Raw genomic sequence first — 27,404 nt, 5'->3', positions numbered from 1 at the left:
GCGTAAATATATATTGATATTACAATTGTTCCCGAATGAGTGAGCCTTCAATTGTTAATATTAATGAACTCTGTGTAACTTCTCAGCTTACCGTTTTATGACCCATTGTCTAACAGACCAGCCATGCTTGTTAGCCAGTAGGGCACATTCCCCTACCAATCCTGTGTGACGATAATTACTGTTTGTATGTTTTCTGTGAATTACTTAGTGTAGTAAATAAATGATTTTAAGACAATTGATGTATGGATGATTTTAGTAAAGACTGGGTTCGTGCAGATAACCAAGAATTTACAACTTTCATGATGAGACTGAAACAACATACGGGTTAAGATTGACTGCTATTGATGTAAAATATTACTAAGTATTTTAAGAGTTTATTCAGAGGATAACAGCTCTATAAACGTTCTTCTGTGGTGCCCCGACTTTCTAGTTAATTACATTTACATGATTAGCTTAATCAGGTAATATTAATTACAGAGAAATAATTTTATAAGTTAGCATGTCATATCACTTAATCCGGCATAGCCAAAGACACAACACTATAATAACAAATAACCCCTTTACTGGTCAGGACGTGACAGTCTGCTTAGTGTTGAAGTGGATGGTATTTATTTGTCACATGCGCCGAATACAACAGGTGTAGACCTTAACGTGAAATGCTTACTTACAAGCCCTTAACCAACAATGCAGATGTGTTGTTGCCTACCCTTACCACCTGGGGGCGGCCCATCAGGAAGTCCAGGATCCACAGCTATTTTTAGGTCTCCCCAGAGATGTTCGATCGGGTTCAAGTCCGGGCTTTGGCTAGGCCACTCAAGGACATTCAGAGATTTGTCCCTAAACCACTCCTGTGTCGTCTGGGCTTTGTTCTTAGGGTTGTTATCCTGTTGGAAGGTGAATCTTTGCCCCAGTCTGAGGTCCTGAGTGCTCTGGAGCAGGTTTTCATCAAGGATCTCTCTGTGTAATTTGCTCCTTCATCTTTCCCTTGATCCTGACTAGTCTCCCAGTCCCTGCCACTGAAAAACACCTCTACAGCATGATACTGCCACCACCATGCTTCACTGTAGGGATGGTGCCAGGTTCCTCCAGACGTGATGCTTGGCATTCAGGTCAAAAAGTTCAATCCTGGTTTCATCAAACCAGAGAATCTTGTTTCTCATGGTCCAAGAGTATTTTAGGTGCCTTTTGGCAAACTCCAAGCAGGCTGTCATGTGCCTTTTACTGAGGAGTGGCTTCCGTCCGGACACTCTACCATAAAGGCTTGATTGGTGGAGTGCTGTAGAGATGCTTGTCCTTCTGGAAGGTTCTCCCATCTCCACAGAGGAACTCTGGAGCTCTGTCAGCGTGACTATTGGGTTCTTGGTCACCTCCCTGACCAAGGCTCTTCTCCCCAGATTGCTCAGTTTGGCTGGGCGGCCAGCTCTAGGAAGAGTCTTGCTGGTCCCAAACTTCTTCCATTTAAGAATGATGGAGGCCACTGTTTTCTTGGGGACCTTCAATGCTGCATAAGTTATTTGGTACCCTTCCACAGATCTGTGCCTCGACACAATCCTGTCTCAGAGCTCTACGGACAATTCCTTCGACCTCATGGCTTGGTTTTTGCTCTGACATGCACTGTCAACTGTGGGAACTTATATAGACAGGTGTGTGCCTTTCAAAATCATGTCCAATCAATTGAATTTACCACAGGTGGAATCCCCAGACAGAGTAGGTCTACCTTTCCACCCCAGACAGAGTAGGACCTACCTTTCCACCCCAGACAGAGTAGGCCTACCTTTCCACCCCAGACAGAGTAGGCCTACCTTTCCACCCCAGGAAGAGTAGGACCTACCGACACAGAAACATTTCAACTTTAACTGCTGGCTACTATTCTTCCATGGCTTAACTCAACAAGAGAAGGTCACAAGTGTTTCCACTAAAAGCTGTCTGGGTTTTAAACATCTTCTATTGTACAGAAAGTGAATCGCTTAATCAATTGTTAGTGACAGAATTAGATTACTTTACAAGCAAAGTCAATCGTTTGTCACCTCGGCTATAGAAGGTTGTAGCTCAGCCTCTGAATGCCAAAGAAACAAAACAATGATATGCCAGTGGCGGTTGGTGCCGTTTAAGATGAGGGAGGATGTTTGTTTAATTGTTTTATGAGCGTGGCCTTATTTCTATTACAGCATATTGGATGACTGTCATTCATATTCCATTCACCCAGCTCAATGTAACATCTATAGTTAGGATACTCTAATTTCCCCTGTACCCATCATAGCCTATGAATGAAAGTTTACAATGTAGGTGCACACAGGTCGAGAGAAAGATTTGAGGTGACAGACAGTGACTCACGGATAGACAGTGACTCACGGACAGACAGTGACTCACGGACAGACAGTGATACACAGACAGACAGTGACTCACGGACAGACAGTGATACACAGACAGACAGTGACTCACAGATAGACAGTGACTCACAGACAGACAGTGATACACAGACAGACAGTGACATACAAACAGACAGTGACTCACGGACAGACAGTGACTCACAGACAGACAGTGACTCACAGATAGACAGTGACATACAAACAGACAGTGACTCACGGACAGACAGTGACTCACGGACAGACAGTGACTCACAGACAGACAGTGACTCACGGACAGACAGTGACTCACGGACAGACAGTGACTCACGGACAGACAGTGACTCACGGACAGACAGGGACTCACGGACAGACAGGGACTCACAGACAGACAGGGACTCACAGACAGACAGTGACTCATTCAATACCGCCTTGCACGCTCCTCTCACCTAATTCCCTTTGCTTGTGGACTTCCATGCACAACACATCAGCTGTCTGTGACCAGGTGGAGGAAAAAAAAAAACGTTCCAAGCCAAACCTTCATATCATAACCGCTACACACAGCCTATATCGTTGTCGCCATATTAGCTAAAGTAACATCCTAGTCAACATAGCTACTAGAACTAAGGCGTTAGTAAACCCTCTACAGTCACGCAGTACAGTGCAAGCAGTTTAGCAGATACACCAGCAGGCCCCAGAGGCAATACATTTGTAAAACCAAAAACTTACCTTGGAAGAGTTCCAGTGTTGGATAGTCATAGCCAGCTAGATAACATACCATTCCTTTGTTTGAGCCGGGTGTTTGAGTAGGCTAAACTAGCTAGCTGCATTCAATGCTAGCTAAGTAAGTGGGAAAAAATATGAAATATAGCGGGCTCTCTCTCTTTGCTCCTCCATTTTTGAAGAAATTCATTTGTTCAAAACTGTTCAACTATTGTCTTTCACTTTGAGTCAACTGCTCACAACATTTTATGCACTGCAGTGCTAGCTAGCTGTAGCTTATGCTCTCAGTACTAGGTCCTCTGGTCCTTTGATTGGCTGGACAACATGTCAGTTCATGCTGCAAGAGCTATGATAGGTTGTAGGATGTCCCCCGGAAGTTGTCATAATTACTGTGTGAGTCTATGGAAGGGGGGTGAGAACCACGAGCCACCTAGGTTTTGTATTGAAGTCAATGTACCCAGAGGAGGATAGAAGCTAGCTGTCCTCCGGCTACACCATGGTGCTACCTAACAGAGTACTGTTGAGGCTACTGTAGACCTTCATTTCAAAACAGTCTGTTTGAATCATTTATTTGGTGACGTGAATATATTTTATATAGTTTTATCTAAAAAGGATAACTTTTTAAATGTTTCACTAATGTTTATGAAATTCACTGAGAAGGATGGTCCTCCCCTTCCTCCTCTGAGGAGGATGGTCCTCCCCTTCCTCCTCTGAGAAGGATGGTCCTCCCCTTCCTCCTCTGAGGAGGATGGTCCTCCCCTTCCTCCTCTGAGGAGCCTCCACTGCCACGTGCATCTGAGTCACGTCTTTCCAAGCTATTTTCTAGCGTAAAGCATCGCGGACCAAAGCGTTGTTATCGATATAATCAGATCCGGTTTATTAAAAATCTTAAACTAAACAAAAGGCTAGGCCTGTTCTTTTTGTTGTTGTTGCCATTTTCTTTAATAAAACAGGTAGACCTATGGCATAACCCCTCATATTTGAGTCTTGGTTTTAATTTAACAGCCCCTCTCGCTGACATGGAGGTGGGCCGTTTAAAGAGTGTATATGGTGGGTGGAGGAATTTCTAAGACACATCTATGAATGTAGCAGCCTATAGCATCATTTAGTCTGTCAAAACAGGTAGTGCTGCCTCTGATTTATTCAATAGGAAGAAAATAGGCTGCGACACAAAGCCGTTTTGTTACTCTTAATTAAAATGAATTATGCCTACTTTCAGCACAACGAGCTGTACATTTCTAAATGATCGCTCCGCGGGCTGCTGCTTCAAGTTGCAGCGCAACAATGTAAAGTACTCGAATCTGGCTTATTGTGAGGTCAACGACTCCGACAAATACATCACGGGGCAAGAAACATCATTGTTTTTTTTTTAATAAACATCAATTATAGTAGTAGCCAGATATCAAAGTTGACCTCCGGTCTTCCTTCTCATCTTCGTGCTCTCCTTGTCTAACGGAACAGAACAGCCTATAGGCTAGTCCACGTGGAAGATAGGGAATTTATTTAGGACTAGGCCTTAATCACAATAATTAAAAATGGGAAGAAACCTTTGATTCTCCTCCTGAACTGCCATCATAGGCAGCACACAGAGCACAGCCATTGGTTAAGCAGCACACAGCACAGCCATTGGTTAGGCAGCACACAGCACAGCCATTGGTTAGGCAGCACACAGCACAGCCATTGGTTAGGCAGCACACAGCACAGCCATTGGTTAAGCAGCACACAGCACAGCCATTGGTTAAGCAGCACACAGCACAGCCATTGGTTAAGCAGCACACAGAGCACAGCCATTGGTTAAGCAGCACACAGCACAGCCATTGGTTAGGCAGCACACAGAGCACAGCCATTGGTTAAGCAGCACACAGCACAGCCATTGGTTAGGCAGCACACAGCACAGCCATTGGTTAAGCAGCACACAGCACAGCCATTGGTTAAGCAGCACACAGCACAGCCATTGGTTAGGCAGCACACAGCACAGCCATTGGTTAGGCAGCACACAGCACCGCCATTGGTTAGGCAGCACACAGCACAGCCATTGGTTAGGCAGCACACAGCACAGCCATTGGTTAAGCAGCACACAGCACAGCCATTGGTTAGGCAGCACACAGCACCGCCATTGGTTAGGCAGCACACAGCACAGCCATTGGTTAGGCAGCACACAGCACAGCCATTGGTTAAGCAGCACACAGCACAGCCATTGGTTAGGCAGCACACAGCACAGCCATTGGTTAAGCAGCACACAGCACAGACATTAGTTAAGCAGCACACAGCACAGCCATTGGTTAGGCAGCACACAGCACAGCCATTGGTTAGGCAGCACACAGCACAGCCATTGGTTAAGCAGCACACAGCACAGCCATTGGTTAAGCAGCACACAGCACAGCCATTGGTTAGGCAGCACACAGCACAGCCATTGGTTAAGCAGCACGCAGCACAGCCATTGGTTAAGCAGCACACAGCACAGCCATTGGTTAAGCAGCACACAGCACAGCCATTGGTTAGGCAGCACACAGCACAGCCATTGGTTAAGCAGCACACAGCACAGCCATTGGTTAAGCAGCACACAGCACAGCCATTGGTTAAGCAGCACACAGCGCAGCACACAGCACAGCCATTGGTTAGGCAGCACACAGCACAGCCATTGGTTAGACAGCACACAGCACAGCCATTGGTTAGGCAGCACACAGCACAACCATTGGGTTAGGCAGCACACAGCACAGCCATTGGTTAAGCACCACACAGCACAGCCATTGGTTAGGCAGCACACAGCACAGCCATTGGTTAAGCAGCACACAGCACAGCCATTGGTTAAGCAGCACACAGCGCAGCACACAGCGCAGCACACAGCACAGCCATTGGTTAGGCAGCACACAGCACAGCCATTGGTTAGACAGCACACAGCACAGCCATTGGTTAGGCAGCACACAGCACAACCATTGGGTTAGGCAGCACACAGCACAGCCATTGGTTAAGCACCACACAGCACAGCCATTGGTTAGGCAGCACACAGCACAGCCATTGGTTAGGCAGCACACAGCACAGCCATTGGTTAAGCAGCACACAGCACAGCCATTGGTTAGGCAGCACACAGCACAGCCATTGGTTAAGCAGCACACAGCACAGCCATTGGTTAAGCAGCACGCAGCACAGCCATTGGTTAAGCAGCACACAGCACAGCCATTGGTTAAGCAGCACACAGCACAGCCATTGGTTAGGCAGCACACAGCACAGCCATTGGTTAAGCAGCACACAGCACGGCCATTGGTTAGGCAGCACACAGCACAGCCATTGGTTAAGCAGCACACAGCACAGCCATTGGTTAAGCAGCACAGCAACAGCAGAGCGGGCGTGGCTCAGGGTTGGAATATCAATTTCAGTGTTTAATGCAGCCTAGTTTCATATACACCACACCAGCAGCCGCCTTAGAAATAGAACGTTGGCTCTGTGCTTCTCCCAGCATGCACTTCATACCCTATAGGGTATAGATCATTTGATTGAGATCACACTAAATAGCCGAGAGGTGAACTTGATATTGTGCACCCAGCGTAGAATCATAGATGAGGGGCGGCATCGGACACACATGGATAAATAACCTAATAAGCAACTATTTTTAAAACACTGAGTAATATTTAAATTTAATCAATTACAAAATTACATGACCTTCCCCTGGGCTCGATTTAATAAAATACTAAACCCTCCCTTGACTGAAATTGAAAAAGCATGACCCTCCCTTATTTTCCTCCAGGAACCAATTCTGTAAATGTCAATCTATCCCTTAGCTGAGAGAACCCTGTATGTGGTTCCCATGGGGTCTAGACCCGGGCCAGGTCCCCACGGGGCCTAGACCCGGGCCAGGTCCCCACGGGGCCTAGACCCGGGCCACATCCCCACGAGATCTAGACCCGGGCCACGTCCCCATGAGATCTAGACCCGGGCCAGGTTCCCACGGGGCCTAGACCCGGGCCAGGTCCCCACGGGGCCTCGACCCGGGCCAGGTCCCCACGGGGCCTAGACCCGGGCCAGGTTCCCACGGGGCCTAGACCCGGGCCACGTCCCCATGAGATCTAGACCCGGGCCAGGTCCCCACGGGGCCTAGACCCGGGCCAGGTCCCCATGAGATCTAGACCCGGGCCAGGTCCCCACGGGGCCTAGACCCGGGCCACGTCCCCACGGGGCCTAGACCCGGGCCACGTCCCCACGGGGCCTAGACCCGGGCCACGTCCCCACGGGGCCTCGACCCGGGCCACGTCCCCACGGGGCCTAGACCCAGGCCTGGTCTACAGTAGGTCAAGCCCAACAGGACCAGAAACACCAACAGCTGTGGGGTCAGAGTCTCTCTGATGGGGAAAGGCAGTGGGAAATGTTTTATGGTTTCATGCCATCAACATTTTGTTTGAATTGCATATTATCTCTTTAATGGTGTGTTTTTGTTTTCAATCTGGCTGATGATTTCAGCACTGCGTTCTACAGTGTTAGTAACATTGATAATCCCCTGTAATATCTCAGCACTGTGTTCTACAGTGTTAGTAACATTGATAATCCCCTGTAATATCTCAGCACTGTGTTCTACAGTGTTAGTGAGTAACATTGATAATCCCCTGTAATATCTCAGCACTGTGTTCTACAGTGTTAGTAACATTGATAATCCCCTGTAATATCTCAGCAATGTGTTCTACAGTGTTAGTGAGTAACATTGATAATCCCCTGTAATATCTCAGCACTGTGTTCTACAGTGTTAGTGAGTAACATTGATAATCCCCTGTAATATCTCAGCACTGTGTTCTACAGTGTTAGTAACATTGATAATCCCCTGTAATATCTCAGCACTGTGTTCTACAGTGTTAGTAACATTGATAATCCCCTGTAATATCTCAGCACTGTGTTCTACAGTGTTAGTGAGTAACATTGACAATCCCCTGTAATATCTCAGCACTGTGTTCTACAGTGTTAGTAACATTGATAATCCCCTGTAATATCTCAGCACTGTGTTCTACAGTGTTAGTGAGTAACATTGATAATCCCCTGTAATATCTCAGCACTGTGTTCTACAGTGTTAGTGAGTAACATTGATAATCCCCTGTAATATCTCAGCACTGTGTTCTACAGTGTTAGTAACATTGATAATCCCCTGTAATATCTCAGCAATGTGTTCTACAGTGTTAGTGAGTAACATTGATAATCCCCTGTAATATCTCAGCACTGTGTTCTACAGTGTTAGTGAGTAACATTGATAATCCCCTGTAATATCTCAGCACTGTGTTCTACAGTGTTAGTAACATTGATAATCCCCTGTAATATCTCAGCACTGTGTTCTACAGTGTTAGTGAGTAACATTGATAATCCCCTGTAATATCTCAGCACTGTGTTCTACAGTGTTAGTGAGTAACATTGATAATCCCCTGTAATATCTCAGCACTGTGTTCTACAGTGTTAGTGAGTAACATTGATAATCCCCTGTAATATCTCAGCACTGTGTTCTACAGTGTTAGTAACATTGATAATCCCCTGTAATATCTCAGCACTGTGTTCTACAGTGTTAGTGAGTAACATTGATAATCCCCTGTAATATCTCAGCACTGTGTTCTACAGTGTTAGTGAGTAACATTGATAATCCCCTGTAATATCTCAGCACTGTGTTCTACAGTGTTAGTAACATTGATAATCCCCTGTAATATCTCAGCACTGTGTTCTACAGTGTTAGTGAGTAACATTGATAATCCCCTGTAATATCTCAGCACTGTGTTCTACAGTGTTAGTGAGTAACATTGATAATCCCCTGTAATATCTCAGCACTGTGTTCTACAGTGTGTTAGTGAGTAACATTGATAATCCCCTGTAATATCTCAGCACTGTGTTCTACAGTGTGTTAGTGAGTAACATTGATAATCCCCTGTAATATCTCAGCACTGTGTTCTACAGTGTTAGTGAGTAACATTGATAATCCCCTGTAATATCTCAGCACTGTGTTCTACAGTGTTAGTGAGTAACATTGATAATCCCCTGTAATATCTCAGCACTGTGTTCTACAGTGTTAGTAACATTGATAATCCCCTGTAATATCTCAGCACTGTGTTCTACAGTGTTAGTGAGTAACATTGATAATCCCCTGTAATATCTCAGCACTGTGTTCTACAGTGTTAGTGAGTAACATTGATAATCCCCTGTAATATCTCAGCACTGTGTTCTACAGTGTGTTAGTGAGTAACATTGATAATCCCCTGTAATATCTCAGCACTGTGTTCTACAGTGTTAGTGAGTAACATTGATAATCCCCTGTAATATCTCAGCACTGTGTTCAACAGTGTTAGTGAGTAACATTGACAATCCCCTGTAATATCTCAGCACTGTGTTCTACAGTGTTAGTGAGTAACATTGATAATCCCCTGTAATATCTCAGCACTGTGTTCTACAGTGTGTTAGTGAGTAACATTGATAATCCCCTGTAATATCTCAGCACTGTGTTCTACAGTGTTAGTGAGTAACATTGATAATCCCCTGTAATATCTCAGCACTGTGTTCTACAGTGTGTTAGTGAGTAACATTGATAATATCCTGTAATATCTCAGCACTGTGTTCTACAGTGTTAGTGAGTAACATTGATAATCCCCTGTAATATCTCAGCACTGTGTTCTACAGTGTTAGTGAGTAACATTGATAATATCCTGTAATATCTCAGCACTGTGTTCTACAGTGTTAGTGAGTAACATTGATAATCCCCTGTAATATCTCAGCACTGTGTTCTACAGTGTGTTAGTGAGTAACATTGATAATCCCCTGTAATATCTCAGCACTGTGTTCTACAGTGTTAGTGAGTAACATTGATAATCCCCTGTAATATCTCAGCGCTGTGTTCTACAGTGTTAGTAACATTGATAATCCCCTGTAATATCTCAGCGCTGTATTCTACAGTGTTAGTAACATTGATAATCCCCTGTAATATCTCAGCACTGTGTTCTACAGTGTTAGTGAGTAACATTGATAATATCCTGTAATATCTCAGCACTGTGTTCTACAGTGTTAGTGAGTAACATTGATAATCCCCTGTAATATCTCAGCACTGTGTTCTACAGTGTGTTAGTGAGTAACATTGATAATCCCCTGTAATATCTCAGCACTGTGTTCTACAGTGTTAGTGAGTAACATTGACAATCCCCTGTAATATCTCAGCACTGTGTTCTACAGTGTTAGTGAGTAACATTGATAATCCCCTGTAATATCTCAGCACTGTGTTCTACAGTGTGTTCGTGAGTAACATTGACAATCCCCTGTAATATCTCAGCACTGTGTTTTACAGTGTTAGTGAGTAACATTGATAATCCCCTGTAATATCTCAGCGCTGTGTTCTACAGTGTTAGTAACATTGATAATCCCCTGTAATATCTCAGCGCTGTGTTCTACAGTGTTAGTAACATTGATAATCCCCTGTAATATCTCAGCGCTGTGTTCTACAGTGTTAGTAACATTGATAATCCCCTGTAATATCTGATAACAGTATGCGTCTGGACTGCAGGTACATATGGTATTTCACATTTTCAGTCAGTAATTATTTATCATTAAAATGCACAACAGTATAGAACAACATATGCGATTAGTCTGTGTTCTGACCACAGAGAAAAAGGAGGAATGCAAATGCCTATACAGACGTCCTATCCAATAACGGAGCCAGGAAATCTCTCCTATCTCCCATAGGGCCTCACCTGCAGCAAAACAACTAAAGCATTGAGGGTGTTGGATTCACCTCGCCGGGGAGCGCGAGTAAACGTGTTTCGCACAGGCTGAAAGTTGATTGGATTAGTGGGTGTGAGCCTATGACGTGACGGGCCTTTACCCTGGATCAACCCTGGCCAGCGACGACGTGACGGGCCTTTACCCTGGATAAACCCTGGCCAGCGATGACGTGACGGGCCTTTACCCTGGATAAACCCTGGCCAGCGACGACGTGACGGGCCTTTACCCTGGATCAACCCTGGCCAGCGACGACGTGACGGGCCTTTACCCTGGATCAACCCTGGCCAGCGATGACGTGACGGGCCTTTACCCTGGATCAACCCTGGCCAGCGTAAAATAAGTCCCTCGTTATTATCTCAATGCAAATACAACACTGGAAAACAAACAAGAGCTGGGTCTCTCCCACCACGTGACTTAGAATGCTTCAGGCATCACTCTGACTACAGGCATAACGAGTCCTCAGCGGTTGGCTGTGCAAGAGTGTGTGTGTGTGTGTGTGTGTGTGCGCGCGTGTGTGTGTGCGCAAAACAATCACCGCTCAAAACCAGCTAAAAGGAAAAGAAACAGCATTAGAATGCAGAGAAGCAGTTCTCACACACACACACAGTGAAAACAGAGATTACCTTTGTTAGAGGAAGCAGATAAATGTTCTGCCTTTGTGTAGTAATCCAAGTAGGCTGCTGTAACACGTTTCTGGGCCTCTGCTGACAGGCAGAAAGGTGCTTAGTAAGCTTTGTAACTAATCGCCTTTAAACAACATAACACTTTGTGCAACAATCCTGCTTTAATAAAGCAAACTAACAACCCGGATGTCAACAAAGGAATAACACAAACTAGTTCAACATCTTGAACAGAATACCTCGAGGGGTGAAGGGTTAAACCAGAATACCTGGAGGGGTGAAGGGTTAAACCCAGAATACCTCGAGGGGTGAAGGGTTAAACCCAGAATACCTCGAGGGGTGAAGGGTTAAACCAGAATACCTCGAGGGGTGAAGGGTTAAACCAGAATACCTCGAGGGGTGAAGGGTTCAACCAGAATACCTCGAGGGGTGAAGGGTTCAACCAGAATACCTCGAGGGGTGAAGGGTTCAACCAGAATACCTCGAGGGGTGAAGGGTTCAACCAGAATACCTCGAGGGGTGAAGGGTTCAACCAGAATACCTCGAGGGGTGAAGGGTTAAACCAGAATACCTCGAGGGGTGAAGGGTTAAACCTGAATACCTCGAGGGGTGAAGGGTTAAACCGGAATACCTCGAGGGGTGAAGGGTTGAACCAGAATACCTCGAGGGGTGAAGGGTTCAACCAGAATACCTCGAGGGGTGAAGGGTTCAACCAGAATACCTCGAGGGGTGAAGGGTTCAACCAGAATACCTCGAGGGGTGAAGGGTTAAACCAGAATACCTCGAGGGGTGAAGGGTTCAACCAGAATACCTCGAGGGGTGAAGGGTTCAACCAGAATACCTCGAGGGGTGAAGGGTTCAACCAGAATACCTCGAGGGGTGAAGGGTTAAACCGGAATACCTCGAGGGGTGAAGGGTTGAACCGGAATACCTCGAGGGGTGAAGGGTTCAACCGGAATACCTCGAGGGGTGAAGGGTTCAACCAGAATACCTCGAGGGGTGAAGGGTTCAACCAGAATACCTCGAGGGGTGAAGGGTTCAACCAGAATACCTCGAGGGGTGAAGGGTTAAACCAGAATACCTCGAGTGGTGAAGGGTTAAACCAGAATACCTCGAGGGGTTAAACCAGAATACCTCGAGGGGTTAAACCAGAATACCTCGAGGGGTGAAGGGTTAAACCAGAATACCTCGAGGGGTGAAGGTTTAAACCAGAATACCTCGAGGGGTGAAGGGTTCAACCAGAATACCTCGAGGGGTGAAGGGTTCAACCAGAATACCTCGAGGGGTGAAGGGTTAAACCAGAATACCTCGAGGGGTGAAGGGTTAAACCAGAATACCTCGAGGGGTGAAGGGTTAAACCAGAATACCTCGAGGGGTGAAGGGTTAAACCAGAATACCTCGAGGGGTGAAGGGTTCAACCAGAATACCTCGAGGGGTGAAGGGTTAAACCAGAATACCTCGAGGGGTGAAGGGTTAAACCAGAATACCTCGAGGGGTGAAGGGTTAAACCAGAATACCTCGAGGGGTTAAACCAGAATACCTCGAGGGGTTAAACCAGAATACCTCGAGGGGTTAAACCAGAATACCTCGAGGGGTGAAGGGTTAAACCAGAATACCTCGAGGGGTGAAGGGTTCAACCAGAATACCTCGAGGGGTTAAACCAGAATACCTCGAGGGGTGAAGGGTTAAACCAGAATACCTCGAGGGGTGAAGGGTTAAACCAGAATACCTCGAGGGGTGAAGGGTTCAACCAGAATACCTCGAGGGGTGAAGGGTTCAACCAGAATACCTCGAGTGGTGAAGGGTTAAACCAGAATACCTCGAGGGGTGAAGGGCTGAACCAGAATACCTCGAGGGGGGGAGGTTTTTGGGAGATAGTGAAGCAGCATTCAAGATATCGGAGGTTATTCAGCTATTCTGAGGTTGAATCAAAATGTATCACTGCCCCAGTTCACTTTCTTTCCACCTGAAATGGAACACCTGTGGAAGATAATCAAATGGAAAGTAAAGGAATGACTCCTGCTTAGGGAGATAAAGTAACGGGAAGACTCCTGCTTAGGGAGATAAAGAAATGGAATGACTCCTGCTTAGGGAGATAATGTAATGGAATGACTCCTGCTTAGGGAGATAAAGTAACGGAATGACTCCTGCTTAGGGAGATAAAGTAATGGAATGACTCCTGCTTAGGGAGATAAAGTAACGGGAAGACTCCTGCTTAGGGAGATAAAGTAATGGAATGACTCCTGCTTAGGGAGATAATGGAATGACTCCTGCTTAGGGAGATAATGGAATGACTCCTGCTTAGGGAGATAATGGAATGACTCCTGCTTAGGGAGATAAAGTAATGGAATGACTCCTGCTTAGGGAGATAAAGTAATGGAATCACTCCTGCTTAGGGAGATAACGTAACGGAATGACTCCTGCTTAGGGAGATAAAGTAACGGAATGACTCCTGCTTAGGGAGATAACGTAATGGAATGACTCCTGCTTAGGGAGATAACGTAATGGAATGAATCCTGCTTAGGGAGATAACGTAATGGAATGACTCCTGCTTAGGGAGATAACGTAATGGAATGAATCCTGCTTAGGGAGATAAAGTAATGGAATGACTCCTGCTTTGGGAGATAATGGAATGGAATGACTCCTGCTTAGGGAGATAAAGTAATGGAATGGCTCCTGCTTAGGGAGATAAAGTAATGGAATGACTCCTACTTAGGGAGATAAAGTAATGGAATGACTCCTGCTTAGGGAGATAAAGTAACGGAATGGCTCCTGCTTAGGGAGATAAAGTAACGGAATGACTCCTGCTTAGGGAGATAAAGTAACGGAATGCCCTGACTTGGGTGTGAATGCAAAAACTACACAGTACCAGCAATCAATGTCTTCAATTTAGAAACATAGAAATACATTTACCCTTTGCAGTTGACCAATCAATGACTAGTGCTGTAAGAAAATATGCATTTAGGTTAAATAGATATTTATTTCCATATATTTCCTCATACAAACATTCACTTCCAAAACTAAAAAAAACCAAATGGTTAAAAAACCCATGAAATCAATTATTGACTGAATGAAAGAGCAGCCAGTAGACATCCTAAATGGCACCCTGTATAGTAGTGCACTACATTTAACAAGGGACCATAGGGCTCTGGCCAAAAGTAGTGCACTATATAGGGAGCCATTTGGGACATTTGGGACACAGAGTTGTGGTTGTGAATACAATAACCAGTCAGACAAGTCAGAAAGGGAATCATAAAGCCACAGTAGGGAATCTGGAAAGTGAAATGTCAAAATGGATCACATGTTGTGCTCCCTCTCCATTGGTCTAAAACACCAGGGTTGAACAGGAACATGTTCCGCTCCCTCTCCATTGGTCTAAAACACCAGGGTTGTACAGGAACATGTTGTGCTCCCTCTCCATTGGTCTAAAACACCAGGGTTGAACAGGAACATGTTCTGCTCCCTCTCCATTGGTCTAAAACACCAGGGTTGAACAGGAACATGTTCTGCTCCCTCTCCATTGGTCTAAAACACCAGGGTTGTACAGGAACATGTTCCGCTCCCTCTCCATTGGTCTAAAACACCAGGGTTGTACAGGAACATGTTCCGCTCCCTCTCCATTGGTCTAAAACACCAGGGTTGTACAGGAACATGTTCCGCTCCCTCTCCATTGGTCTAAAACACCAGGGTTGTACAGGAACATGTTCTGCTCCCTCTCCATTGGTCTAAAACACCAGGGTTGAACAGGAACATGTTCTGCTCCCTCTCCATTGGTCTAAAACACCAGGGTTGTACAGGAACATGTTCCGCTCCCTCTCCATTGGTCTAAAACACCAGGGTTGTACAGGAACATGTTCTGCTCCCTCTCCATTGGTCTAAAACACCAGGGTTGTCCAGGAGCATGTTGTGCAGCCAGATATGATAAGCAACAGCTTTCCTATAGCCTCTCTTCAGATTGGTAGAAAACAACAGTGACCAGTCCATGGGACGACATTAAGCTACACTGAACAAACATATAAAACACAACATGTAAAGTGTTGGTCCCATGTTTCACGAGCTGAAATAAAACATCCCAGACATGTTCCATACACACAACATTTTTGGCACAAATTTGTTTGGATTATCTTGGCAAAGGAGAAATGCATTCACCTGACAGGTGTGGCATATCAAGAAGCTGATTAAACAGCGTGATAACTACATAGGTGCACCTTGTGCTGGGGAGAATAAAAGGCCACTAAATTGTTTTTTTTTTGCAGTTTTGTCACAACGTCACATATGTCTCAAGTTGAGGGAGCGTGCAATTGGCATGCCGACTGCAGGAATATCCACCAGAGCTGTAGTCAGAGAATTAAATTTTGATTTCTCTATCATGACCCACATTTAACGTCATTTTTAGAGAATTTGGTGGTATGTCCAACCAGCCTCAAAAACCCGCAGACCACGTGTATGGCGTGGTGTGGGTGAGCGTTTTACCCGACGTCAACGTTGTGAACAAAGTGCCCCATGGTGGCGGTGGGGTTATGGTATGGGGCAGGTATAAGCTACTGACAACGAACACAATTGCATTTTAAATCGAGGGCAATTTGAATGCCCAGAGATACCGTGACGAGATGCTGAGGCTCATTGTGAGGCCCATTTAAAAAAAAAAAGGGATTTGTGAACAACAGATGCAGATTTGTTTACATCCGATCGTGAACGTTAGACCCTAAAATCCATAGATTAGAGCCTAATCAATTTATTTAAAATTGACTGTTGTCCTTATATGAATCGTAACTCAGTAAATTCTTTGACATTGTTGCGTGTTGAGTTTATAGTTTTGTTCAGTATAGATGGGAATGTTTTGGGGGGTTTCAAGGTGTCCGTCTTATCTCAAGGTATAAACTGTTGTTAAATGAATGCACTTTATTGGTTTGAGTTGCTACTTTATCTCAAACCAATATAAATGTTTTGGTATGCATAAAAAGGCGCATAGCATTGCACCCCCCCCCCCCCAAAAAAATAGGATTTCCAACAGTGTTCTAGTCACGTAGGCTACTGGGTCCTAAAGCTGAACGCTGCCCAAGTCCTCCACTGGGCTTCACCATCAGCTCGGTTTCTCTTGGGGTCTTTCAGTTTACACTCTGATGAAAGTCGTCCTTCATTTCCGCATCAGTTGAGTTGAGATGGTTCGCTAACTCTTGCGTCACCGCATCTCTGCCGATCTGATCATTTCGCCTCTTCTCCATGATCAAGTCGTCAATACTCTGAAATTCAAGGACGTGACTTTTCTTTTCAGAAAACAGCATTTTTAACCTGTAGGGCTGCTTTCCGATCCGGAGTTCTCCTCCTATCTTAAATTCCCTCTTACCGAACCGGCACCACGCAGCAAAACACTCCGAGTTTCTCCAGTCCAGCTCTCTGTCTCTCCTTCCGACCTGCTGCATGGCGTTCTGCACCACCACCTCCGGAGGCAGAGCAAGGAATTTATACAGCCCGTTTACTATCCTGCCTCTCTTTCCCTGACTGGCATCTGTCAGGAAATTATTCTTTATTTCAGCCCGGTGCAGATGAACGACCTGAAAGTCGCCCACGTACACAACCCAGTGAGGGTACTGGCCCTTAGCCACGAACTCCACCAAATCCCCCGGTATGCACTTGTTCAAAAGATTCTCTGTCGAATACGTGCTCATGTCAGATAGTTTGACATTTCTCTCGTACACAGATTCGTCCCGGTAGTACACAACACACTCCAGCTCGTCGCCGTTATCGTATTGCTTCTCTTCCTCGTTCTGGTCCTTGTCCGGTCCGTCAATACGTTCCTCTTGTTCGTCGTCGTCTGCGGAGAAGATATAAGACACACCGATCCGGGGCCCCAGCTCATCCTCCGTGTCAAAACCGTTCGGATCTGCGGTCGGAACATTGTCATAACTCAGATGTGTTAGTTTGTCCACCTGGTTACCCATGCCACTTCCAGGTGGGTGGTGACGACAACACAACGACGCGTTTCCACCTGTTCCAGGCGCGGAGGTGGTGAGGTCGGTGCTGAAGGTAGTAAACGTAACACGGCCGGTAATTCGAGCCCGGTGGGACTAATTTCAAGGTGTGGGACGGTTCCAATCCATCATCAAATGTTTCCGGTCAAAAATACATTTACCGGGATGATGTCCAAAAGATTGTGGATTTCAACCTAGTGAAAAAGAGAGAAGCATGTTTGAGTTTTTTAAAATGTCCAAGACGGTGATATTTGACATTGTCCCGTCAAACTCTTTGGGAGCAGTAGACCAACATTTCAAACAGGTGTATGCGCCTGTTTAAACCGGTTAGAAAACAAACGGCGTTTTACTCACCCCACAGGTCTTGTAGATATTGAAAGTACATCACCGACGAGCCATTTGTTATGATCGTCCACAGGAAACGACATATAACTGACTACAGCTTGTTTTTCGGTGTCCTTTCTCGGAAGAATACCGGAGTGTCCAGCTATACGCGGTGACTCCACGGAGGTTTGTGTATGAACTGAAACTAGTGGCTTGTAGCAGGCAGCCTCGCAACGATTTATCTCTTAAAGACACAGAGCACATTTATTACATCCAACAAGTGATACCCACTTCACCACGTCCCTATACTCGTGCATTACTTCCTATTTGTGTCCCTTCTCCTTATCGTGGGGTTAAACCCGACGGAGGTTTGGTTTATGTCATATGTTCATCAGATGCACATGCGGTTTGCCTTATCTCGGGGTTTTTTTTCTTCTGCCGGATGTCTAGCCTGCATTGTTTTTTGTACTTGATGCACGCGTGCCTATAGCAAGGCTGCAGAACGGTTTGAAGCATGGAGAAGATCATGTAGAGACCAAAGCTAATCATTACAACAGATGAAAGGTGTTCTTCTATGGACCTACTGGTTTCATATAGGCTGCAGAACGGTTTGAAGCATGGAGAAGATCATGTAGAGACCAAAGCTAATCATTACAACAGATGAAATGTGTTCTTCTATGGACCTACTGGTTTCGTAGGCTGGCAGAGCTACCAAACAGACTGGGGCACAACCTCCCATTTACAACAATGTATCTAGTTTGTTACTATTCTTCTGTCACTCATCTGTAACAACATGAAAACATTGAACTGCTTGTTCCCATATAGACTACTGATATAAATCCCTAGCTTGCTCTGCATGATGGGATACTAAATTAAACACACAACAGGTCTGTGGATAGCCATTCTGTTGGCTGGTTTGGTGAAAACCTTACCAACAGGGCGCACTACCCAAGTGTTGTAATGATGAATTGTCGCAGTGTCAGACTAGTGATAGACTAGTGTCCTATCCAGGGGGTGTCCTGGTACATCAAGCTGCCTCACACTACAGAAACAGGAGATAGACTAGTGTCCTGTCCAGGGGGTGTCCTGGTACATCAAGCTATCTCACTACAGAAACAGGAGATAGACTAGTGTCCTGTCCAGGGGGTGTCCTGATACATCAAGCTGCCTCACACTACAGAAACAGGAGATAGACTAGTGTCCTGTCCAGGGGGTGTCCTGGTACATCAAGCTGCCTCACACTACAGAAACAGGAGATAGACTAGTGTCCTGTCCAGGGGGTGTCCTGGTACATCAAGCTGTCACACTACAGAAACAGGAGATAGACTAGTGTCCTGTCCAGGGGGTGTCCTGGTACATCAAGCTGTCTCACTACAGTAACAGGAGATAGACTAGTGTCCTGTCCAGGGGGTGTCCTGATAAATCAAGCTGCCTCACTACAGAAACAGGAGATAGACTAGTGTCCTGTCCAGGGAGTGTCCTGGTACATCAAGCTGTCTCACTACAGTAACAGGAGATAGACTAGTGTCCTGTCCAGGGGGTGTCCTGATACATCAAGCTGCCTCACACTACAGAAACAGGAGATAGACTAGTGTCCTGTCCAGGGGGTGTCCTGGTACATCAAGCTGCCTCACACTACAGAAACAGGAGATAGACTAGTGTCCTGTCCAGGGGGTGTCCTGGTACATCAAGCTGTCACACTACAGAAACAGGAGATAGACTAGTGTCCTGTCCAGGGGGTGTCCTGGTACATCAAGCTGTCTCACTACAGTAACAGGAGATAGACTAGTGTCCTGTCCAGGGGGTGTCCTGATAAATCAAGCTGCCTCACTACAGAAACAGGAGATAGACTAGTGTCCTGTCCAGGGAGTGTCCTGGTACATCAAGCTGTCTCACTACAGAAACAGGAGATAGACTAGTGTCCTGTCCAGGGGGTGTCCTGGTACATCAAGCTGCCTCACACTACAGTAACAGGAGATAGGCTAGTGTCCTGTCCAGGGGGTGTCCTGGTACATCAAGCTGTCTTACAATACAGAAACAGGAGATAGACTAGTGTCCTGTCCAGGGGGTGTCCTGGTACATCAAGCTGCCCTACTACAGAAACAGGAGATAGACTAGTGTCCTGTCCAGGGGGTGTCCTGAAACATCAAGCTGCCTCACTACAGAAACAGGAGATAGACTAGTGTCCTGTCCAGGGGGTGTCCTGGTACATCAAGCTGCCTCACACTACAGAAACAGGAGATAGACTAGTGTCCTGTCCAGGGGGTGTCCTGGTACATCAAGCTGCCTCACTACAGAAACAGGAGATAGACTAGTGTCCTGTCCAGGAGGTGTCCTGGTACATCAAGCTGTCTCAATACAGTAACAGGAGATAGACTAGTGTCCTGTCCAGGGGGTGTCCTGGTACATCAAGCTGCCTCACTACAGAAACAGGAGATAGACTAGTGTCCTGTCCAGGGGGTGTCCTGGTACATCAAGCTGCCTCACACTACAGAAACAGGAGATAGACTAGTGTCCTGTCCAGGGGGTGTCCTGGTACATCAAGCTGCCTCACTACAGAAACAGGAGATAGACTAGTGTCCTGTCCAGGGGGTGTCCTGGTACATCAAGCTGTCTCAATACAGTAACAGGAGATAGACTAGTGTCCTGTCCAGGGGGTGTCCTGGTACATCAAGCTGCCTCACTACAGAAACAGGATATAGACTAGTGTCCTGTCCAGGGGGTGTACTGGTACATCAAGCTGCCTCACTACAGTAACAGGAGATAGACTAGTGTCCTGTCCAGGGGGTGTCCTGGTACATCAAGCTGCCTCACTACAGTAACAGGAGATAGACTAGTGTCCTGTCCAGGGGGTGTCCTGGTACATCAAGCTGCCTCACTACAGAAACAGGAGATAGACTAGTGTCCTGTCCAGGGGGTGTCCTGGTACATCAAGCTGCCTCACTACAGAAACAGGAGATAGACTAGTGTCCTGTCCAGGGGGTGTCCTGGTACATCAAGCTGCCTCATTACAGTAACAGGAGATAGACTAGTGTCCTGTCCAGGGGGTGTCCTGGTACATCAAGCTGCCTCATGCTAAAAGACTTGTGCTAGGCTACTTATTTAGTACAAACTGGATCGTGTTTCTGACTCAGTGCTTTATTTTTAGCTGTTGTTGTGCAGAGTGGCTCCTATCTGTCTGTCTGCTGAGTGGTGAATATCCAATACATCACTCCTTTTTATTTTGAAACCTGACATTTCATTTCAGTTGTCTGTCCCTAGAAGGAATGTCTCCCTACCTGTCTGTCTGTCTGGCAGGGATCAGATAATAAACTTCTTCAAAGACCAACTGTTCGTGTCTCACCCCCAGAATGAAGACTGTGTGTTATAGACCCTTGGTGCCTCTGTAGACTGTCCTGTCCTGTCCTATCCTGCCCTGTCCTGTCCTGCCCTGTCGTGTCCTGTCCTATCCTGCCCTGTCCTGTCCTGCCCTATCCTGCCCTGTCGTGTCCTGGCCTGTCCTGTCCTGTCCTGTCCTGTCCTGTAGACTGTCCTGCCCTGCGCTGTCCTGCCCTGTCCTCTCCTGCCCTGTCCTGCCCTGTCTTATCCTGCCCTGTCCTGTCCTGCCCTATCCTGCCCTGTCGTGTCCTGTCCTGTCCTGGCCTGCCCTGTCCTGCCCTGTCCTGCCCTGTCCTATCCTGTCCTGCCCTGTCCTATCCTGTCCTGTCCTGTCCTGTAGACTGCCCTGTCCTGTCCTATCCTGTCCTGTCCTGTCCTGCCCTGCCCTGTCCTATCCTGTCCTGTCCTGTCCTGTAGACTGTCCTGCCCTGCCCTGTCCTGTCCTGTAGACTGTCCTGCCCTGTCCTGCCCTGTCCTGTCCTATCCTGCCCTGTCCTATCCTGCCCTGTCGTGTCCTGTCGTGTCCTGGCCTGCCCTGTCCTGCCCTGTCTTGCCCTGTCCTGCCCTGTCCTGTCCTATCCTGCCCTGTCCTGTCCTGCCCTATCCTGCCCTGTCGTGTCCTGTCCTGGCCTGCCCTGTCCTGCCCTGTCCTGCCCTGTCCTCTCCTGTCCTGTCCTGCCCTGCCCTGCCCTGCCCTGCCCTGCCCTGCCCTGCCCAGTCCTGTCCTGTCCTGCCCTGTCCTGTCCTGTCCAACCCCAACCCTGTCCCATGTTCCCTAACCCCAACCCTAACCCTAACCCCAACCCCAACCCCAACCCCAACCCTAACCCCAACCCTAACCCTAACCCCAACCCTGTCCCATGTTCCCTAACCCCAACCCCAACCCCAACCCTAACCCCAACCCTAACCCTAACCCCAACCCTGTCCCATGTTCCCTAACCCTAACCCCAACCCCAACCCTGTCCCATGTTCCCTAACCCCAACCCTAACCCCAACCCTAACCTCAACCCTAACCCCAACCCTGTCCCATGTTCCCTAACCCCAACCCTAACCCCAACCCTAACCTCAACCCTAACCCCAACCCCAACCCTGTCCCATGTACCCCAACCCTAAGCCTAACCCTAACCCCAACCCTAACCCCAACCTTAACCCCAACCCTAACCCTGTCCCATGTTCCCTAACCCCAACCCTAACCATTACCCCAACCCTAACCCCAACCTTAACCCCAACCCTAACCCTGTCCCATGTTCCCTAACCCCAACCCTAACCATTACCCCAACCCCAACCCCAACCCTAACCCCAACCCTAACCTCAACCCTAACCCCAACCCCAACCCTGTCCCATGTTCCCCAACCCTAACCCCAACCCCAACCCCAACCCTAACCCCAACCCCAACCCCAACCCTAACCCCAACCCTAACCCTGTCCCATGTTCCCTAACCCTAACCCATGTTCCCTAACCCTAACCCATGTTCCCTAACCCTATCCCATGTTCCCTAACCCTATCCCATGTGTCCTAACCCATGTGTTCCAACCCTAACCCATGTGTCCTAACCCATGTGTTCCAACCCTAACCCATGTGTTCCAACCCTAACCCTAACCCATGTGTCCCAACCCCAACCCTAACCCATGTGTTCCAACCCTAACCCATGTGTCCTAACCCATGTGTCCTAACCCTAACCCCTGTGTCCTGACCTTAACCTCTCTCTCTCTCTCGGATCTCTCTGATCTCTCTCTGTCTCTCTGATCTCTCTCTGTCTCTCTGATCTCTCTCTGATCTCTTTCTGATCTCTCTCTGTCTCTCTGATCTCTTTCTGATCTCTGATCTCTCTCTGATCTCTCTCTGTTCTCTCAGTCTCTCTCTGATCTCTCTCTGTTCTCTCGGTCTCTCTCTCTCAATTCAGTTTCAATTTAAGGGGCTTTATTACCAGGGGAAACATATGATAACATTGCCAAAGCAAGTGAAGTAGATAATATACAAAACTGAAATAAACAATAAAAATGAACTGTAAACATTACACTCACAGAAGTTCCAAAAGAACAAAGACATTTAAAATGTCTATTTACAGTGTTGTAACGATGTGCAAAAGGGAAAAGTACAAAAAGGGAAAATAAATAAACATAAATATGGGTTGTATTTACAAAGGTGTTTGTTCTTCACTGGTTGCCCTTTTCTAGTGGCAACAGGTCACACATCTTGCTGCTGTGATGTCACACTGTGGTATTTCACCCAGTAGATATGGGAGATATGGGATTTCTCTCTCTCTGTCTCTCTCTTTCTCTCTCGCTATCTTTCTCTCTCTGTCTGTCTGTCTGTCTGTCTGTCTGTCTGTCTGTCTGTCTGTCTGTCTGTCTGTCTGTCTGTCTGTCTGTCTGTCTGTCTGTCTGTCTGTCTGTCTGTCTGTCTGTCTGTCTGTCTGTCTGTCTGTCTGTCTGTCTGTCTGTCTCTCTCTCTCTCTCTCTCTCTCTCTCTCTCTCTATCTGTCTCCTCAGATACTGCTTACAACCTGGCTCAGAATGAAATAGCCCAGTAAAGTCTGGAAGGCTGTGGAATAAACAAAACAAAATACAATCGCTACAGAGCACTTTTTTTTGTTTCCAACTGCTTGTGCTTTGGTTTGTTACATCAGAAGAATTTTAAGCAGCTAATCGTAAGCCGTTTAAGACCCCCCTCCTCTCTCTCTCTCTGTCTCTCCTCTCTCTCTCTCTCTCTCTCTCTCTCTCTCTCTCTCCTCTCTCTCTCTCTCTCTCCTCTCTCCTCTCTCTCTCTCTCCTCTCTCCTCTCTCTCTAGGTTTCAGCAGGGATGGGACTGCTCTCCCTCTCTCTCTCTAGATCTCTCTCTATCTCTCTCTCTCTATCTCTCTCTATCTCTCTATCTATCTCTATCTCTCTCTCTATCTCTCTCTCTCTCTCACTGTCTCTCACTGTCTCTCTCTATCTCTCTCTGTCTCTCTCTCTCTCTGTCTCTCTCTCTCTCTCTGTAGGTTTCAGCAGGGAGTGGGACTGCTCTCTCTCTCTCTCTCTCTCTCTCTCTCTCTCTGTGCTTGGCCTATCTCTCTGTGTTCTGCTAGACATTAGAGACCACTGTAAATCTGAGCAGGAGTGGCGTGGGGATTGTAACCTAATGATCTGAGGCTTCCTACTGATGATATGTTCTCATTGTAGCGAAAGATTTCTACCGGGGAAAATGGATTAATAAAGTATTCTGATAATACATACACACACACACACACACACACACACACACACACACACACACACACTGACTTTGGTCAGTCAAAGTCCAATGCAAAAAAAAAAAAAAAAAGCACTTTCCCTCTGTTGTTTGAATCAACATGCTGTTCAGTTTATTTGTCTTGTACAGTTAACATTGTAGTCGGCCTATACAGCGCACTGAGGTACAAACTCAATGTATGTGCATTTCCCAGCACAAGGAGAATGTTGCTTTGTCATATCCCAGAAAACCTTTCCCAGAACAGTATTATGTTTCTGTTGTTTGTGTGTAGTGTAGAACACAGCCCGCAGCGTGCTGTAAAGCTGGCCTTGATAGCCTGTGGGGAGGCCAAGGCCAAGCCAGTCCTTACTCAATATCATCAATGGGATATTTACTCTGCGTTTAGCTGACCCCTAGTGGTGTAGAGCATAGCAATTCCTCAGTGGATAGGAAAGATGTAAACTGCTGACTGGCTTGATGTAAACTGGAAAGATGTAAACTGCTGACTGGCTTGATGTAAACTGCTGACTGGCTTGATGTAAACTGGAAAGATGTAAACTGCTGACTGGCTTGATGTAAACTGGAAAGATGTAAACTGCTGACTGGCTTGATGTAAACTGGAAAGATGTAAACTGCTGACTGGCTTGATGTAAACTGGAAAGATGTAAACTACTAACTGGCTTGATGTAAACTGGAAAGATGTAAACTGCTGACTGGCTTGATGTAAACTGGAAAGATGTAAACTGCTGACTGGCTTGATGTAAACTGGAAAGATGTAAACTACTAACTGGCTTGATGTAAACTGGAAAGATGTAAACTACTAACTGGCTTGATGTAAACTGGAAAGATGTAAACTGCTGACTGGCTTGATGTGAACTGGAAAGATGTAAACTGCTGACTGGCTTGATGTGAACTGGAAAGATGTAAACTACTAACTGGCTTGATGTGAACTGGAAAGATGGGAAAGATTATAATTATAATTTTTGCCCACACTTCAGCTACCCTCAACCTTCAGCTACCCTCAACCGTCAGCTACCCTCAACCTTCAGCTACCCTCAACCTTCAGCTACCCTCAACCTTCAGCTACCCTCAACCTTCAGCTACCCTCAACCTTCAGCTACCCTCATCCTTCAGCTACCCTCAACCTTCCATCTACCCTCAACCTTCAGCTACCCTCAACCTTCAGCTACCCTCAACCTTCAGCTACCCCCAACCTTCAGCTACCCTCAACCTTCAGCTACCCTCAACCTTCAGCTACCCCAACCTTCAGCTACCCTCAACCTTCAGCTACCCTCAACCTTCAGCTACCCTCAACCTTCAGCTACCCTCAACCTTCAGCTACCCTCAACCTTCCATCTGTCTCTAAAAACTATCCAACTTTGATGAATATGGTCATTGTGTTGTTCAGATACTGATCCTCCTAAAGAAACAAACACAGCGACATCGGGCAGAAGAACCCAACACACTGAACCCTCAACATGATGTTCAACTACTAACATCTTTACTAAATCAATTCCCCCCAAAAAACGAATAATGTTCCAGGTATATAACCTGATAATGCTCCATGGTAATAACCTGATAATGCTCCATGGTAATAACCTGATAATGCTCCATGGTAATAACCTCATAATGCTCCATGGTAATAACCTGATAATGCTCCATGGTAATAACCTGATAATGCTCCATGGTAATAACCTCATAATGCTCCATGGTAATAACCTCATAATGCTCCATGGTAATAACCTGATAATGCTCCATGGTAATAACCTCATAATGCTCCATGGTAATAACCTCATAATGCTCCATGGTAATAACCTCATAATGCTCCATGGTAATAACCTGATAATGCTCCATGGTAATAACCTCATAATGCTCCATGCTAATAACCTGATAATGCTCCATGCTAATAACCTGATAATGCTCCATGGTAATAACCTGATAATGCTCCATGGTAATAACCTGATAATGCTCCATGGTAATAACCTCATAATGCTCCATGGTAATAACCTCATAATGCTCCATGGTAATAACCTCATAATGCTCCATGGTAATAACCTGATAATGCTCCATGGTAATAACCTCATAATGCTCCATGGTAATAACCTGATAATGCTCCATGGTAATAACCTCATAATGCTCCATGGTAATAACCTCATAATGCTCCATGGTAATAACCTGATACATCTCCATGGTAATAACCTAATAATGCTCCATGGTAATAACCTCATAATGCTCCATGGTAATAACCTGATAATGCTCCATGGTAATAACCTCATAATGCTCCATGCTAATAACCTGATAATGCTCCATGGTAATAACCTGATAATGCTCCATGGTAATAACCTCATAATGCTCCATGGTAATAACCTGATAATGCTCCATGGTAATAACCTCATAATGCTCCATGGTAATAACCTCATAATGCTCCATGGTAATAAACTCATAATGCTCCATGGTAATAACCTGATAATGCTCCATGGTAATAACCTCATAATGCTCCATGGTAATAACCTCATAATGCTCCATGGTAATAACCTGATAATGCTCCATGGTAATAACCTCATAATGCTCCATGGTAATAACCTGATAATGCTCCATGGTAATAACCTCATAATGCTCCATGGTAATAACCTGATAATGCTCCATGGTAATAACCTGATAATGCTCCATGGTAATAACCTCATAATGCTCCATGGTAATAACCTGATAATGCTCCATGGTAATAACCTCATAATGCTCCATGGTAATAACCTCATAATGCTCCATGGTAATAACCTGATAATGCTCCATGGTAATAACCTGATAATGCTCCATGGTAATAACCTGATAATGCTCCATGGTAATAACCTGATAATGCTCCATGGTAATAACCTGATAATGCTCCATGGTAATAACCTAATAATGCTCCATGGTAATAACCTCATAATGCTCCATGGTAATAACCTGATAATGCTCCATGGTAATAACCTGATAATGCTCCATGGTAATAACCTGATAATTCTCCATGGTAATAACCTAATAATGCTCCATGGTAATAACCTCATAATGCTCCATGGTAATAACCTCATAATGCTCCATGGTAATAACCTGATAATGCTCC

General features: G+C 46.0%; 2 protein-coding genes across 3 annotated transcripts in view; one reads left to right on the top strand and one right to left on the bottom strand.

Moving 5' to 3' along the window:
* Positions 1–27,404, top strand: part of LOC115187885 (CUB and sushi domain-containing protein 3-like) — a 1,475,978-nt gene that overhangs the window by 470,262 nt on the left and 978,312 nt on the right.
* On the bottom strand, positions 16,062–17,906 carry LOC115187881 (protein LRATD2). 2 transcript variants are annotated; one of them, XM_029746925.1, is made up of 3 exons: positions 17,743–17,906; positions 16,764–17,582; positions 16,579–16,659 (listed from the first exon to the last, which is right to left on the bottom strand). In XM_029746925.1, the coding sequence occupies exons 2-3, from the start codon at positions 17,356–17,358 to the stop codon at positions 16,652–16,654; spliced, it is 603 nt and encodes a 200-aa protein (XP_029602785.1). In that variant the 5' UTR covers positions 17,359–17,582; positions 17,743–17,906; the 3' UTR covers positions 16,579–16,651. The 2 variants fall into 2 exon arrangements, with proteins under 2 accessions (XP_029602783.1, XP_029602785.1); XM_029746923.1 differs by having other exon boundaries at positions 16,062–17,582.

The sequence above is a fragment of the Salmo trutta genome, unplaced genomic scaffold (assembly GCF_901001165.1).
Source record: "Salmo trutta unplaced genomic scaffold, fSalTru1.1, whole genome shotgun sequence".
Taxonomy (NCBI): Eukaryota; Metazoa; Chordata; class Actinopteri; order Salmoniformes; family Salmonidae; genus Salmo; species Salmo trutta.
Note: the sequence above shows the minus strand (reverse complement) of the source record. Positions and strands in the feature narration are given on the sequence as shown.